This window comes from Gopherus evgoodei, chromosome 8 (assembly GCF_007399415.2).
Source record: "Gopherus evgoodei ecotype Sinaloan lineage chromosome 8, rGopEvg1_v1.p, whole genome shotgun sequence".
Classification (NCBI taxonomy): domain Eukaryota; kingdom Metazoa; phylum Chordata; order Testudines; family Testudinidae; genus Gopherus; species Gopherus evgoodei.
Genome location: NC_044329.1, coordinates 59,158,972 through 59,176,472, shown reverse-complemented (window position 1 = coordinate 59,176,472; position 17,501 = coordinate 59,158,972). Strand labels below are relative to the sequence as shown.

Below are 17,501 nucleotides of genomic sequence, written 5' to 3'. Positions count from 1 at the left end.
ATTTGCTAGAGCAGTGATACTCAGACCTCAGCAGCCAAATTAGCAATCAACAGTACCCAAAAGAGCCACAGTAGTGAGTTCATTGTTTCATTTACTATTTTTATTTATATATTTTTCTCACAGCAAAACAGACCAGGTTTTTCTACAATTGGTTAATACTGAACTTAAAGTGGCTCATTTAGCACTATTCTAAAGCATAGCACTTTCAAATCTAAGTAACTGAAGTTTTTCTAACTACATTTTAAAGTTCTGATCTGTATAGCTAAAATTGGTCTAGGCTCAGGTCCAGTGTTCTCACAGTGAGCACCACCAGCTTTTGTCAGTCTTACACCTTTCCAACTCTATATAGCAATGACAGGGTTTGCTACATTTCATCTTAATTACCGAACACTGGAATTAACTAAACTGGAATATTTGAGAGGTGGACCCAGAAATCATATTGCCCACTAGCTGAATGTTGATTAGGCATTGTTAGCTCAGGACAGACATTAAGCTATATTAAATTAGTTTTATTAACAGTAATTTTCTGACTAAAGAACTATCTTAATTTTAGTAGATCTGGAAAAAAGGCATGTGTTTTACATACATATACTGTGATGCATTCCTGACAAGTCACCAAGTTTTACTGCTGCCTTGAAGAATGAAGTTGTCAGAGTGTTTGAGGACAACAGCATGTCATGAACAAGCTTTTTTTTTCCCCCTTTTCTTTTTACCAAGCATCTTAGGTACATATTAGAATACTCAGAATGGGACAGCAAGGTATTTTAAAGAAAATTCTTTTTCCACAACAGAGAGCCTGTACTGTACCAGCTTCTGAGACATTTGGAAATTCAGTACATAGAATGGCATAGAAGAACATGAACAAAAGAAATATCCCTTTCCCCCACAGGTGTGGTAGAATTTGCTTGCCAAACTTTATCAAGACTTGAATAAAATCTCATCCTGCTCTTTTCTATAATAAGTGAGTAGACACATTTGCATCTACACAGTAAAGATACAACTGTGCAAAATAGCACAATTTATTAAGGAATTAAACTTCAATTAGTTACACTTCTAATAAAGCTTTTACAAAGAGTCAAAATATATTAAAAAAAATCAATGACACAGTGTTACCAGTGTCTCTGGTCTGTGTACAAGCAAATAGGTAGTGTTAAAGGTCAGAAGTATTGTGAATAGCTGTGAACTCAGTTTTAGGAAACAAGTTATAATTACATCCCAACAGAAAGTGTGCAACTTGAACAGCAGCAAGGGAAATCATTTGACAGTGCCCTGCACTAGAAAAGAAGTTCCTTTATATATAAAGGTAGGTTGAAACGGTAGGTGTATTTTGGGTTTTTGTTGTTTTTTTTTTAAAGATGACTTCTAGGTAAAACCACCCAAATTTCTACTGTAAGGGACAGGACAAACAATTACTAATCACGTATGGGTAAATAAAACCAGATAATTTAGAGATGAAGCAATTTTTAGGCAGTTTTACTTGTTAGTAGCTGTTTAACTCATATACCTTATAAGAAACATTAAGGTCTCACCTGCACCATCTTTGCTTAAGGACAGGAAATTCTCAGTACCACTCAGACTAGTACATACAGGAAAGGGTTAACTTGATCACTGAACTGGAGGAGGGCAGGACAACTTTTAAACTTTCTAAATTGGTGAAACCTGGTTTTCCCTCTCTTCGCCTGTCATCTTTTAGGCAGACCAAAAAGTCCTCCTCTGGCTTGAATTTAAGGTGTTTGAAAACAATAGCTTTCGTAGATTTTGTCTAAGTTTTACATCACACTTAGTTATCTTGCTTTTTGGTTGTGACAGAAGGGAGGTGTTTACAGCATGGTCTTCTATACTATACAAAAAACACTGGCTATTTATTTTTTGCACTTCTGTTTGGACCACTTTTAAATTGATGATTATGTTAAGTATCCTAGTAACAACATCTAGAATTGTGTTTATATCTAGTCTTCCAGAGATTATGCAAATGCCAACAAATAATGCTGCTGGTGGACTCCTGTTGCTAGCTGAATGGGAAAAAAAAATAATTCAGGAAGTAGATTCAAGTGTAAATTAAACAGCACTGAGAAAAACTGGACTAGATTGTGGTTGCTCTCCTGACAAAGTTCCCCATTTTATTTTTAAAAAATGAGTACAGTTTAAGGCAGGGGAAGCTCAAGGGAGAACAGTGTAGATCAAAACCTGAAGTTGATTGTAGTATCATAACCAGCCCCTATTTTTGGCCTCCATATGGACAGATGCATTGCATTGTGTAATAGTGTATTCCAGCTGTGCCAGTTGGCAACATCCAACTGTTAATCTCTCTCTAGAAGGAAAAGAAAAGATGTATGTTAAACCAACCTGTCGGCAGTCAATTTATAAAATGCCTACTTTTTATATTTAAAATGTTTTAATTTTTAGATGTAACAGTATTTTCAGAGAGGCTGTGCACCCAATCTTTCTGAACAGTGAGTGGAGGATACCTGACATCTGCCAAAAGTGTCATCCTTTATCTACACATTGCCTTAATCTTTCAAGTAGTAATATTAGTGAGTTTCAAATTAAGCCAACTATTCCCATTCCCAGCTGCATGAGCAAAAATTAATATCAGCATATTTATGGAATTAATGTTTACCTAGACAGTCATGTACATGGAATAAAGTTTTACCAAATATATGCAATTGAAACTACAGATTTTATTTTAAAAGCTTTTTTCCACTGAAGTGGTTTTTGAATGAAAATATGTAAATTCCAAAATCACCTTTTCCTTTAGTCTCTCTTTTTCCAGTTTTTCCTAAGATTGCCTCATAACAGCCCTATTTCCACAAGGAATTTAAAATTAAGGGCTTATGTATGTGAGCACTCTCAGACTTCTGTGAGACTACCTGTATGCATAAAGTTACGCACAGTACCTCCCTGAATTAGAGCCTATTTTCTGTTTTCCTACAGTAAACATCTGTTTTTTTGGTAAACTCATTTGAGATAATTGGAAAGTTGATCATTGTATAGCCCCATGCTCAACTGCAGCGAAAGAGCATACAGTGGAATTTAGCTGCCTATCCACTAGAGCAGGGGTTCTAAAAACTTCATTGCACCATGTCATGGCCCCAGGAGGGGGGACTGAATCCTGAGCCTGCCCAAGCCTCAGTGCCTTGGGTGGGGACCAAAATCTGACCCCCTCTGCTACTGGGGGCCAAAACTGAAGCTCAAGGGCTTCATCCCCAGGCAGTGGGCCTGTAACCTGAGCCCTGTCATGCAGGGCTGAATCCCCAGGCCTCAGCAAGTCTAAGCCCTGGCAACCCCATTCAAAGGATTGCAACCCACTTTGGGGTCCCAACCCACAGTTTGAGAACTGCACTAGAGCTACTGGAGCTAGAAGCCGTCCTGTGGCACTGATGCTGCAGACAAATCTGTGACCTTATTTTGCCCTCTCCTTCAGTCTAGAAAATAAGAAGTGGAGTGTATGTTCTCAAATTAGGCATTTAACTTCCAGGGGATTCTGTTAGTACAATTGTTACATTATGTTGTTCAGACATGGCTTAATACTGCTCATTCAGAGCACAGGTACTGTATGACTTACATTGTGTTTCTGAACATGAATCCTGAGGACTGATTGTTCAAAATTTTGTTTCACTTTCATTATTTTAATTGTTGCTCATGGAGATTAAAGAGGACCCTGTTATACCTCCTTAACAGTACACAAGCAATACATACAGTGGGGCAGATAGTCAACTGGTGTAAATTGTAGATGTTCCATTGACTCCAGTGGAGCTCTGTCAGTTTACAGCAATTGAGGATCTGTTCCAATGGGCATCATTAAACCCTAACCATTAGCCAGGTACCTGCAGTAATCAGAGTAACTTCTATTTTAAAACACACTGAGTATGCAGAGTGGCAACTGCTGAGTTTTAATTTAAACTAGTATCCATTGCAGATTCACACGAGCCTTTCAAACTGTGAGTAGATCCCCCTTCTCTGAGAAAGGTAAGCAATTTTTAGAGAATAAATAAATAAAGCCACCTTCCAAATTGCCTAATTTCCATTTTTTTTTAAAGAGTCTGAATACATATTTGGTGTGGTTGTAAAACAAAGTTTGCTTTTACTGAGCTAGCCTCTGCCCCCAAGGTTTCACAAAACCACAGAGATGCTCTTTTAAACTTTACCAGTTGAACAGCTAAAACCTTTCCTAAGGCAGCTAACTTGCTAGATCTGACATCTGTATGTCTTAAGTTTTCTTTCTAACTTGATCTTGTGTTGGCTGCTAAGTGGTAGAAATTCTATTTTTAGCTTCAAGTCACAATTACAGCTGGTAAATATGGAAACAAAAACCCTATAGTATATTCAAAATGTACTTTGCTGCACTATTGAAGAAAATTAAGACTCAAAGCAAATTAAAATATTAATCTTAACATGTTTACCAGCAGGAATATCCACAGAAATAGCTGATAGTAACAAGCTATTACTGATTCTGATTTCAAATTCATGCTAGTGAGAACTTTCCCTGTGCAAGGGATGCTAAGATACTCTGCCAGTTGGGGAACAGGAGCACATTATAGGTCCTTTGTGTCCAGTCACAACAGCTTATATACTGGTAAACTGCCACAACTGAGTTACAGACCAAGCATTGTTTGAAGTAGTAACTCAGCAAATAATTTTGAACAGTTTGTAACTTCTCAACAGAATATGTGAACAGAAATATTTCTTGAATAGCATTCCTTATGAATTACTTGATGCTTTCTAATTGGGAACGTCAATGCTCAGACAACAATGGAACCAATTTTTGCAAGTCTAATGTAGGTTTTGTCTTAAAATGTGTAGAGGCAGAGAAAGTTACAATTACCTAGATGGCAGATGCATAATTTAAAGACTAGGCTACAAAGAGAACTAGAGATTGATTACTATAAATCTTCTAAAATACAAAGGCCACATGTAAATTATATATAAATATCCCTGTGGTAACCGCCCTGCCACACAGCATTCAATTGCCACCCCTGTCTTCAAATAGGTCTCAGTCGCTCTGGCTGTTGTCCATGAAGCTATTTTGACTTATTATCCTGGCTTTGCCATAGTGTTGGGGGAAAAAATTAAGTAATAATAGGTTGACAAAACAATTTACAAGAGGAGTTTTATCATGAAGTTTGCTGTAGATATGAGATTCAGTGCTAACTACATCCATTACAATCATGTGCAGAATTAAAAACCTAACACCAATTGCTATTACAGTCCCAATACCACTGTCTACCCAGGCAACACTTGCTAGGAATTTAGTGTGCATTATGCCCAAGTAAGGATTTCAGCAGTATGTCCTTGATAATGCCAAGGGGTTCTAACACAGAGATAACGTAATGCCTTTGAAAAGCAGAGTGGAAAGAGTGGCAAAAAAGTCAAACTTTCACAAGATCCACAAGTAATGCTGAGATGGTCCAAAACTATTGCTAGTCCTACTATTCAGTCAAGACACCATCTGTATTTGAACCGTTGGGGTTTTATATCAACATTTTGCTCAGCTACTGAGGCTTTTTCTAGCTACAGAAATACATTCCTTTCATCTCTTTGTGAATTGATATTTCACAGCTATTTAAATAATGGTCACTTAGTGTCATGCCAGAAGTGGCTCCACTGCTGTCAGTGGATGAAGTTCTCACTGGTTTATAAACTGAGCAATCAGTTTGGTAATAATGGTAGTATACACATTTCAAATAGCCTTTGGAGACAGTCTGTCTAATACTTACGTATCTGGACTAAGTCAATGCAGTACTTGAGTAACGAAATATCTCGAGCATCTATTACTTTGTCATAAGAGAATCTTGGGGGGGTGGTTGTTTTTGCTCTCCCCCTTTTTTTGTTTTTTTAAAGAATGCATTTTATTTCACTTTACTATGCAAAGGAAGCTATTATAACGTACCTTTAACACACATTTATTGCATAAGTAATTGTTACAAGCTGTCTGCCTAGCCAGAGGTCTGGACATGGCCAAAACTATGGAATTCCACAGCCAACATCAGACTGATTACATAGAATCACTGTAAGCCTGGATATCACTACCGTGAAAGATTCTTGCTAATGGCCCCAATTACTAGCCATAAAACAAAACAAACAACAATACTAGATATAAAATAGAAACAGTAAGAGTCATGCAACAATTAACCAAGTACAAAGGGCAAAAGCATGGTTTGGTAGAAAAAGTTAATGATAATGACATTTATATTTTGTTAATGATGTCCATGTCCAGGACAAAGAATCACATGAGTAGGTCGACTGATTTAATTGGGACTACCTGCGTGAGTACGGATTTAAGTGATTATGGGTTTTACATTCAAAGCCCAAATCTGCTAAAGTATCAGTCAAAACAAGCTGTTCTAATTGCTTTTCAAATCCCCAGTATAGTTTTCCAGTGCTGGAGAATACATTTCTACCTCATATCATATAATTACAATAAAGATTCCAGAAGCAGAAACTTGGCTGCTATGTCACCTCTGCATTATCCAAGATAATAAATCTCAATTTTATCAGCAGATAAGACAGAAGAGCAGAAGTAAAAGTTTTGTAAACAGTCACTTACACAATCATTCCCACACACTTCTGTAATAACCAATACATAACCACTGCACATTAAAGGCTCCGTAGCAGAAATATACCTTCTTCTTCGAGTGATTGCTCACATCCATTCCAGTTAGGTGTGCGCGCCGCGCGTGCACGTTCGTCGGAAACTTTTTACCCTAGCAACTCCAGTGGGCCGGCAGGTCGCCCCCTGGAGTGGCGCCGCCATGGCGCCCAATATATATCCCTGCCGGCCCGCCCGCTCCTCAGTTCCTTCTTACCGCCGTGTCGGTCGTTGGAACTGTGGAGCGCGGCATAGCTGTCCTCCACGTCCCTAGCTCTCCTAGTTTCTATCGCTTGTTTATCGCTTATCTCTAGTTCTATATAGTTGTTAATTAGTATTGTTAAGTAGATAGTTTAGTAAATAGCTGTTAAGTAGTTTCTTGCCGGGGGCTTAGCCCTTCCCGGCACCGGGCGCCAGGCTCATGCCTGTTTCGCCAGGCTTCAAGCAGTGTGCGGCCTGCAAGAAGCCCATGCCTACCAGCGATCCCCACGAAGCGTGCCTGAAGTGCCTCGGGGAATCGCACAGATCTGACAAGTGCCGCATCTGTAAGGCTTTTAAGCCGAGGACAAAAAAGGAGAGGGATCAGAGGCTCCGAACTCTCCTAATGGAGGCGGCACTTGACCCGTCGACTTCGCAGACCGTGGTTTCGGCACCGGCACCGGATCGCTCCGGCACCGAGAAGACTCCTCGGCACCGACCTTCTCCGGCACCGGAATCAGTGCCTAGGCCGTCGAAGTCTAATACTCCGGCCAGGCAGACCCGGCTTGAACGCCCGGCCTCGACATCGGCCGCGGCGCCGCCGGCACCGTCAGCACCGTTGACTCCGGGCCCGGCGGGTCTGTTGAGTCCGGTGCCGCCGAGCTCCCCCATGAGATCTGGGGTTGAGATAATGGTCCCATCCACACCGGAGACCTTCGCCTCGGCTCGGGACCTTATTGCCCTGACGGAGCCTACTCGGCTGCCACCCCCGGTTCCTCCGGTGCGGGTCACGTCCAGAGGCAAGCCCATGATGTCGGCACCGCCCACGGACAGTCGTTCGCCATCCAGGCCCCGACGTCTTGGGCGCTCCAGATCCCGACGCCGCTCGCAGTCCCGGCACCGCTCCCCTCAGCGGTACCGGTCGCACTCGCGGCACCGGTCGGCATCGAGACGGTCGCGGTCAGGCTCCAGTCGACACCGGCACCGCGACTCCAGGAGCAGGTCCCGACGCTACTCGCCGCACCGGTCGACCTCCCGGCACCGAGCTGGTGGCAGGTCCCGGTCCCGATCTCGCTCGACCTCCCGGCACCGAGCTGGTGGCAGGTCCCGGTCCCGGTCGATCTCCCGGCACCGAGCTGGTAGTAGGTCCCGGCACCGAAGCGGCGCCCGGCACCGTGACAGATCCCGGTCCCGAAGCAGCGCCCGGCACCGTGACAGATCCCGGTCCCGGTCCCGGCACCGTTATGACTCCCGGCACCGGTCCCCGGCACCGAGACGATCCTCCGTGCCGGCCCGCGCAGACCCGTACCATCCAGGGTCGGCCCCGCCGTGGCCCTCCAGGCAGCCGTCCGTGTCCTCCCAGACGGACAGCGGCTATGCGCTGGGCACCGACCGGCAGGCGGCGCTGTTTGCTGATCCGCCGCTGCAGGACCAAGGCCCCCCACAGTGGGGATTCTGGACACCCTGGGCGTACCATCAGGCCCAGGGCCCCCAGCAGCTCCCTGCTAGGCCGGCGACTGCGGAGCGTAGGGCCCCTGAAGCCTCTTTGTCTCGCCCCCCTCCCTCCCCGGAAGGGGACGAAGGGTCCAAACAGCAGGACTCCGCTGCGGCTCCGGAGACAGAGGCGAGGGCTGAGGAAGACCCTCAGTTGGACACTATTGTGCCTGGGGTCTCATCATCCTCCTCCCCGGATGAGGCGGTGGCGGGTACCTCCTCCAACAGTCCCCCCCCGCTGGATCTCAGGGCGCACCAGGACCTCCTCAGGCGATTGGCTCAAAACCTGAGTCTGCAGGCAGAGGAGGTCTCGGAGATAGAGGACCCAATTGTTACCATCCTCTCTTCCGATGCTCCCACCAGGGTCGCCCTGCCGTTTATACGGACCATTCAGGCCAATGCCAATACTATCTGGCAGTCCCCGGCCTCCATCCCTCCGACAGCGAAAGGAGTCGAGAGGAAGTACATGGCCCCTTCTAAGGGGTACGAATATTTACATGTTCACCCGACTCCCGGTTCACTGGTAGTGCAATCGGTGAACGATAGGGAGCGTCACGGCCAGGAGGCTCCGGCCCCCAAATCCAGAGAAGCCAGGCGGATGGACCTCCTTGGCCGTAAGGTGTATTCGGCTGGAGCGCTGCAGCTCAGGGTCTCTAACCAACAGGCCCTGCTGAGCAGATACGCCTTTAACTCCTGGGTGGCAGTGGACAAATTTAAGGAGCTGCTGCCACAGGATGCTCGCCAAGAGTTCACGGCCATCTTGGACGAAGGCAAGAAGGTCGCGCGCAGGGCCTTGCAAGCCTCCTTGGACGCTGCGGACTCGGCTGCCCGTACCCTCGCGTCAGGAGTTACGATGCGTCGCATCTCCTGGCTGCAGGTTTCCGGCCTTCCGCCAGAGCTCCAGCACACGATACAGGACCTTCCTTTCGAAGGCCAGGGCCTGTTTTCCAATAAGACAGACCCCAGACTTAAGAGTTTAAAGGACAACCGGGTCATTGCGCGGTCCCTCGGGATGCACACCCCCGTGACACAGCGTAGACCCTTTAGGCCGCAGCAACAGCAGCACCGTCGGCCGTTTTCCCAGTTCCGCCAGCGGCAGGACCCTTACAGGCGCCGCGGCAGGAACGGGAGGCGCAGGCAGTCGGGGAACCAAGGGGGGCAGAACCAAGGCTCCTCAAAACCCCCGCCTGGTCCTAAGCCTTCATTTTGAAGGTGCGCTCGAGGGCGCAGTAACAGTTTCCCCTACGGATCCTTCCCCTCCGTTTTCCAACCGCCTTTCGTTTTTCCTCCCGGCGTGGTCCCAAATAACATCGGACCGCTGGGTCTTGAGCGTGGTGCAGACGGGGTACCGCCTGCAGTTTGTTTCGTTCCCTCCTTCCCGCCCTCCTTCCTCGTCCCTCTTCAGGGACCCCTCTCACGAGCAATTCCTTCGGCAGGAGGTGCGGACGCTCCTCAGCAAGGAGCTATAGAGGCGGTTCCCGAAAACGAGAAAGGCAAGGGGTTTTATTCCCGCTATTTTCTGATCCCCAAGGCCAAGGGGGGCCTCAGGCCTATCCTCGACCTGCGAGAACTCAACAAATACCTCGTGAAGTTGAAGTTCCGCATGGTATCCCTGGGGACCATTATTCCATCCCTGGATCCGGGAGACTGGTACGCCGCCCTCGACATGCAGGACGCGTATTTCCACGTTGCCATTTGGCCACGCCACAGACGCTTCCTCCGCTTCGTTGTGGGGGCTCGTCATTATCAATTTGCGGTCCTCCCGTTTGGCCTGTCCACGGCCCCGAGGGTGTTTACAAAATGCATGGCAGTTGTCGTGGCGCATCTTCGGCGCAACCGTGTCCACGTGTTCCCTTATCTGGACGATTGGTTGATTCGGGGCACGTCGGAACAGCAGGTGTACAGCCATGTCCGCGTGATCACCGGCATGTTTGCGAGTCTGGGCCTCTTGATAAACACAGACAAGTCCACCCTGAGGCCCACTCAGAAGGTGGAATTTATCGGGGCCGTCCTGGACGCCACTGTGGGCAGGGCCTCGCTGCCTCTGCAGCGGTTCCAGACCATGGCGGCGATCGTTCAACGCTTGCGGTCAGCCCCGTTGACGTCAGTGAGGACATGTCTAACCCTGTTAGGCCACATGGCGGCGTGCACTTTTGTGACCGACTACGCTCGGCTCCGCATGAGGCCTCTCCAGCTGTGGCTTATCAGTCATTACAGACCAAGGCAACCGCTAGACATGTTAATCACAGTCCCCCAGAAGGTCTTAGATTCCCTCGGCTGGTGGGTGGACCAATCCGTATTGTGTGCGGGTCTTCCCTTTCACCCGTCTCAGCCCTCGGTATCCCTGACAACGGATGCCTCAGATCTAGGCTGGGGGGCCCACCTAGGGACCCTGCGGACGCAGGGCCTATGGTCCCAGGAGGAGGTGGGGCTACATATCAACATGAGGGAGTTGAGAGCGGTCCGCCTTGCTTGCCAAACGTTTTGTCATCAGCTTCAGGGTCGTTGTGTAGCCGTGTTCACGGACAACACGACGACCATGTATTATATCAACAAGCAGGGCGGCACCAGGTCCTCCTCCCTGTGCCTCGAGGCGATACGACTCTGGGACTTTTGCGTAGCCCACTCCATTCACCTCAGGGCTTCCTTCCTTCCCGGAGTACGGAACACGCTGGCGGATCGATTGAGCAGATCCTTCCTGTCACACGAGTGGTCCCTTCGACCGGACGTCGCTCTCTCCATTTTCCGGAGGTGGGGTTATCCCCGGGTGGACCTCTTTGCGTCCAAGGGGAACAGGAAGTGCCAAGCGTTCTGCTCCTTTCAGGGCAGGGAGCCGGGGTCGATAGCGGATGCCTTCCTCATCCAGTGGTCGACCCACCTGTACTATGCGTTTCCTCCGTTCCCTCTGGTTCACAAGGTCCTCCTGAAGGTGCGCAGAGACAGGGCTCGTGTGATCATGGTGGCCCCGGCATGGCCCAGACAGCACTGGTACACCATGCTGCTAGACTTGGCCGTAGCCGACCCAGTTCCCCTGCCCCTTCATCCGGACCTGATTACCCAGGACCACGGGTCCCTCTGTCACCCAGACCTGCAGTCGCTGCACCTAGCGGCGTGGCTCCTGCGTGGCTAACTGGTTCCGAGCTGCGCTGCTCCACGCCTGTGAGAGAGGTGCTCTTGAGCAGCAGGAAACCATCCACAAGAGCCACATATTCGGCAAAATGGAAACGCTTCTCCTGTTGGTGCGTAGAGAGAAATCTCCGCCCTATGGAAGTTTCGGTATCCGAAATCTTAGATTATGTTTGGTCCCTCAAAGAACATGGTCTGGCCTTATCGTCGTTGCGAGTCCATCTGGCAGCTATCTCCACCTTTCACCCGGGTGCGGACGGTCGCTCCGTTTTTTCTCACCCGACGGTGTCGAGATTCCTTAAGGGGCTGGAACGGTTATTCCCTAACGTCCGTCCCCCTGCTCCAACCTGGGATCTTAACCTGGTGTTGTCCCGGCTCATGGGGCCCCCCTTTGAGCCGTTAGCTACTTGCTCCCTGCTTTACCTCTCTTGGAAGGCTGCCTTTCTAGTAGCTATCACCTCAGCTAGACGGGTGTCGGAACTCCGAGCCCTTGTGGTGGACCCCCCATACACGGTCTTCCACAAAGACAAGGTGCAGCTTAGACCACACCCTGCCTTTCTACCCAAGGTGGTCTCAGCCTTCCACGTCAACCAAGAGATTTTCCTCCCGGTTTTTTTCCCAAAACCTCACTCCTCAGGCAGGGAGCAGCAGCTCCACTCGCTGGATGTCCGTAGAGCTCTCGCGTTCTACATAGAGAGGACCAAACCCTTCCGCAAATCCCCCCAGCTTTTCGTGGCGGTAGCGGACCGTATGAAAGGGCTTCCTATCTCCTCCCAGAGGTTATCCTCGTGGGTTACGTCCTGTATCAGGACCTGTTATGACTTGGCCCATGTCCCTACGGGCCGTGTGACTGCGCATTCTACCAGGGCGCAGGCGTCGTCGCTGGCTTTCCTGGCCCGTGTGCCCATCCAGGAAATCTGTCGGGCAGCGACCTGGTCATCGGTCCACACCTTTGCTTCCCACTACGCCCTGGTCCAGCAGTCGAGAGAGGATGCGGCCTTCGGAACTGCAGTGCTCCATGCCGCGACTTCTCACTCCGACCCCACCGCCTAGGTATGGCTTGGGAGTCACCTAACTGGAATGGATGTGAGCAATCACTCGAAGAAGAAAAGACGGTTACTCACCTTTGTAACTGTTGTTCTTCGAGATGTGTTGCTCACATCCATTCCACACCCGCCCTCCTTCCCCACTGTCGGAGTAGCCGGCAAGAAGGAACTGAGGAGCAGGCGGGCCGGCAGGGATATATATTGGGCGCCATGGCGGCGCCACTCCAGGGGGCGACCTGCCGGCCCACTGGAGTTGCTGGGGTAAAAAGTTTCCGACGAACGTGCACGCGCGGCGCGCACACCTAACTGGAATGGATGTGAGCAACACATCTCGAAGAACAACAGTTACAAAGGTGAGTAACCGTCTTTTTTTCCATTTTACATCTACACCTGACCGCTGTTCTGAAAATGCCAGTGACTCTGGACTTTCCCCTACTTCATTGTAAGAGCAGGAAGCATTAACAGAGCATGCTGGCTTTGCCAAGTACCAAAAATACCCATCTGCTTGCATTAAGCATTTTGTGTGCAAGGCAGCAATGTAAAAACACTGGAGATCATTAATCTCAGCCCTTTTAAAACACAGGTTATAAATATTCATTTAGGGAAAAATGAGGCAAATCCTATGCAAATATTACAGTAGGTTTAAGTTAATACAGTGGGCATTTGCCTAGGTAAAGAGTAAGAGACAGATCCTTTAGGTCCTTTGGCTCTTTCTCTGTTAAACTGCTTCATTCACAGCAAGTTTTAAATTAAGCAGTGGTATCACACCAGTTTACTTTGTCCACTTTGTAGCTACAAAGTTACAGCACAAGTTTCCTCCAACACAACCCACATTGCTGATGCTTGCTTGTGCTTTTTAATGAGTGGTGGGTGTTGTGAGGGGAAAACATTTTTTGGCTAACTCTGTCAAGATCACCTAGGCTCACAGATATTGAGCACAGAGCCTGGTCCTGTGACCTTTCTTCACATGAGCAGTCACACTCACTGGAATCAGTGTGTGCCTGGAACTAAAAAGGACAGGGGTTTTCAAACTGGGGGTTGGGACTCCTCAGAGGGTCATGAGCTGTCAGCCTCCACCCCAAACCCGCTTTGCCTTAAGCATTTCTAATGGTGTTAAATATATAAAAAAAGTGTTTTGACTTTATAAGGGGGAGGGGTCGCATGCAGAGGATTGCTATGTGAAAGGAGTCACCCGTACAAAAGTTTGAGAACCACTAAAATAGGACAATTTGCACAAGTAATGACTACTAATGCAAGAAAGAGTTGTAGGATCAAGCCTTTACTTTGAGCTGCAAGTTTAAATTAAATGCTTTCATGCAGCCAGAGGAAACAGTAATTGAGTCAGCTGCAGATGTAAGACCAGAAGGACTAAATTATTTAATAGAAATTTAGTTATTTGCTCTAGGCAAGGGGGCATTTTTCTTGTATCTGCAACTATACTTATTTTGCATTTAGAGTTTTGTTAGGCAATAACAATCTTAACATTAAGGATCTAAAGCTAGTTAAATGCAATTTCAATAATTTCTTTGCCCGCCCCCCCCAAGCCATTTTGAACATTTTTTTTTTAAACCAAGAAACATTTGAAAATGGATTCACTATAATATTTTATGACACAGGACTTAGGGACATTAAACAGTTTACTCACATGAGCACACTACAGGTCTGTTCCCTTAAATAACACTTCAAACCAGGTGCTGCATAGTTTACATACACATTATTTCTCTTCAACAGGGTGATTATTATATGTCAGTACAGCCACTGGCTAGGTTTTCTGTTATTTTTTTTTCTGCTTTATTGATCACATAATAGGTTAGAATTTTATTTTAACAATCCAGCAAATTGAAGCAAAAAAAAAAGTGTTCCCATACCTGAAATCCATGCATTCTTACTTTATAGTTTTTTTTCTAACGAATAAAATAACTTTGGTCATCTGCCCAAGGACTAGGGGAAAGGAAAATCCCACTCATGAAAGCTAAATCATTCAAATGCATGACACGGCTTTTGGGAATAATTTACAGCAGTGACAGCATAATGCATGAAGACATTTTAAGTACCAACTACAGTTGTGTTTCAACCCACTTGCAACACAATTGTTATAATGCCTGGGCTACACTAGTGGGGGTGGGGGGGGGCATTTGAACTAAGATACGCTATTCACGTAGCTGAAGTTGAAGTATCTTAGTTCGACTTACCTGGCTGCCCTCACAGCGGTGAGTTGACTGCCGCGGCTCCCCCCCCGTTGACTCCACTTACTCCTCCTACCGAGGTGGAGTATGGGTGTCGATTAGCGGATCGATTTATCGCATCCAGACAAGACACAATAAATTGATCCCTGATACATCGAATACTACCCGCATACCCTTAGAAACTGCCTGGTTATGTCTCTACCCTTCTATATACTTGTGGTGTCAGGTAATGTAAGTGTAGCTCCATGCGTACTTTCCACTGTGGCTATATCCACACTTCAATACATAGCTACACGTGGTAATGAATGACTTCTTCAGCAGGGAAAGGCTCTGGCAGTGGAGATCTGCAGGAGAATTTCACTGAAGCACAGAAAGGCTCCAGTAGCAGGGTGCTGCCAGACCTTTTCCGGGCTGCCTTGTCTCACCAGTGCCTTTCCCTGCTGCTGGAGCCTTTCACTGCAGCAGGATGCTACACTGCTAAAAATAGCAGGGTAGATGTTGGAGGAATGGCCTGGGCATTAACTAACACACACACACTAAAGTTCTGGCAGGTCTTTGTTCACCTAAGCAGTGCGCCACTGTCTTCATTGCTATTTATAAACCAGGGGGGAGCGGGGGGAGGGATACAGTGTAGTACTCAGCAAGATGCTGTAAGTGCAGAAAGCCCTATAGACATTTTCCTCCACTTATCTAGCCAGTAACACAACATAGTAATGATATGGGGCAGGTCTATTTACAAAGTTAACTAGTGAACAATACCAATACAAATTATGAACTTCAAAAGCAATTAGAATGATTTTGACAACAGTCTAATGAGATATTCCTTAGAAACAAGCTCAGGAAAATATCTGCAGCTCAAAACATAAATATTTAATTTCCTTCCGACTTAATTAAAATTCTGCCTAAGATATTGTAGTGCCAATTGATTAGCAGCTAGACAAGATGAACATGAAAGGCAAGATTTAACATCCAGGCTCTCTTACACTAACAAAGAAGTAGTGCAAGAGGATATCAGTTCCATCTGGGACTATTGATTTATAGTAGTTATATCCAATTCTCAACAGGCCAACAGGGATTGTTTCTACATCTTATTGCATGAGGGAGCCTGATAGCATTAGCATTTTTATAGCATGTTGTTTTGTCACCACAGCTCAGAACACGGCTGCTGCTGCTGTCAGGAAGCTCAAATACATCCCTTTTCTACTTGTGAAAAAAGGGGACAGGACAGAGGAGATGCACAAAAGATACTGAAAATAGGCTCTGAGTGTACTGGTTAAAGATCACCATTCCTGACTCGGAAGCGTCTTTGCCTCTCCTGTCATGCATGAGTTTGTAAATAATATTGCCAGTGGCTCCACGATTTCTTCAGCTAATTCCTTCCATAACCTCAGGTGAACAGCATCAAGCCCCATTCAAATTGGTCAGAAAATCTCTGATGTGTTCTTTAGTTATCCCTATCTGCATCCCTTCCCCTTTATTGTCTATGGTAACTTCTCACAAAAAACCAACAACATGTGACTGGACAACAAGCGAAGACTGAACCAAAATAGGCATTGAGCAACTCCGCCTTCTTATCATCCTCAGTTACCAATTCACCTTATCCATTGAGCAATGGACCCAGACCATCCTTGATATTTCTTTTTTGGCTGACGTATTTGAAGAACTGCTTATTCTTGTCTCTAACATTTGCTGCCAGCTGTAACTCATTCTTTATCTTAGCTTTCCTGATTTTGTCCCTACACATGCATGTTATTCCCATGTATACTTCCTTTGTGACATGCCCCTCTTTCCATTTCCTTGTATGTATCCCTTTTGGTTTTTAGATAGCTAAAAAGCAACTTGCACAGCCACGTTGGCCTCCTGGGGCTATTCTTATCTTACCTCTGTGTCAGAATAGCTTGCTGTTGTGCCTTTAATATTACATCTTAAGAACTGCCAGCCCCATTGTCGTGGTCAAGCCTATACTCCACAAGCTAACATTCTCTTAGTCTAGACAGGCCAAAGACTCATGGGCCGAATAATTTTAATGTAATAATAATTTTTCCTCCCTCCTTGGGGTTTGCGCCAAATTGTCAATTAGTCAATCCATATACCCCCCTCACAAAAACAGTATCTCCTCTCAACACTGAAAACTCTAATAAGATATGCTAAATTAACACCCAATACAATACCATACCCTTCTCCAAATATTAGCTACCATCACAACTGCACAATACTACCCTCTCTACCACACACACTTGCAGTCCAACAATGCTATTGCCCTCAAGGTACATATTCCAGACTGAAAAATGGGAAAAGGGCAGGAAGAGGTGGAGCTTTCAGACAAATTCCCTGACAAGCTGCACTCTTCTACTGAGACAGCTTCTCTGTATGATACACTTTCCACAGTTCACCAGATAGGGAGCTCTACTATGATTAACTATGGATGGTTTATCAGGTCCCGACTCCACCAGCCAGCTTTACTTGGTCAGACAGACAAGAAACTGTACTGGGAGAGAGGCTGATCAGACAGCAGGGAGCACTGCTTCTCAGCCCTTGGCTTTCCTGCTTTCTCCAGCCCTCTGACCTTGATGCATTCAATGATGATCAAGGGGAATGTGTTAGAAAAGCTGCCCAAATAGTAGAACTAGGTATATACCCCTTTCCCATCAGTCTCCTTTATCCTCATATCCCAGCCTCTAACACAGAGGACAAGGAGTGGAAGATGAGAAGAGAAAATATGTAGACAAGAGCCCTTGACAAGAAAAGCCCTGAAGTAGTTTCTCCGATTAACATCCCAAGTTCCAGAGAAGCTCTGATCAGACAAATCATGATGTGTTCAGTAAGACTGGAACTCCAACAAGCAAACTTTTGAAGGTCACT

At 46.5% G+C, this 17,501-nt stretch overlaps 1 protein-coding gene across 4 annotated transcripts in view; it reads right to left on the bottom strand.

Moving 5' to 3' along the window:
* Positions 1–687: 687 nt before the first annotated feature.
* The window catches only part of SWT1 (SWT1 RNA endoribonuclease homolog), a 105,845-nt gene continuing 89,031 nt past the window's right edge, over positions 688–17,501 (bottom strand). For all 4 annotated transcript variants that reach the window (XM_030572364.1, XM_030572368.1, XM_030572365.1 and 1 more), the window contains one exon: positions 688–2,311. In XM_030572364.1, coding sequence (XP_030428224.1) covers positions 2,206–2,311 — 106 coding nt within the window. In that variant the 3' untranslated portion in view covers positions 688–2,205. The remainder of the gene's footprint in view (positions 2,312–17,501) is intronic.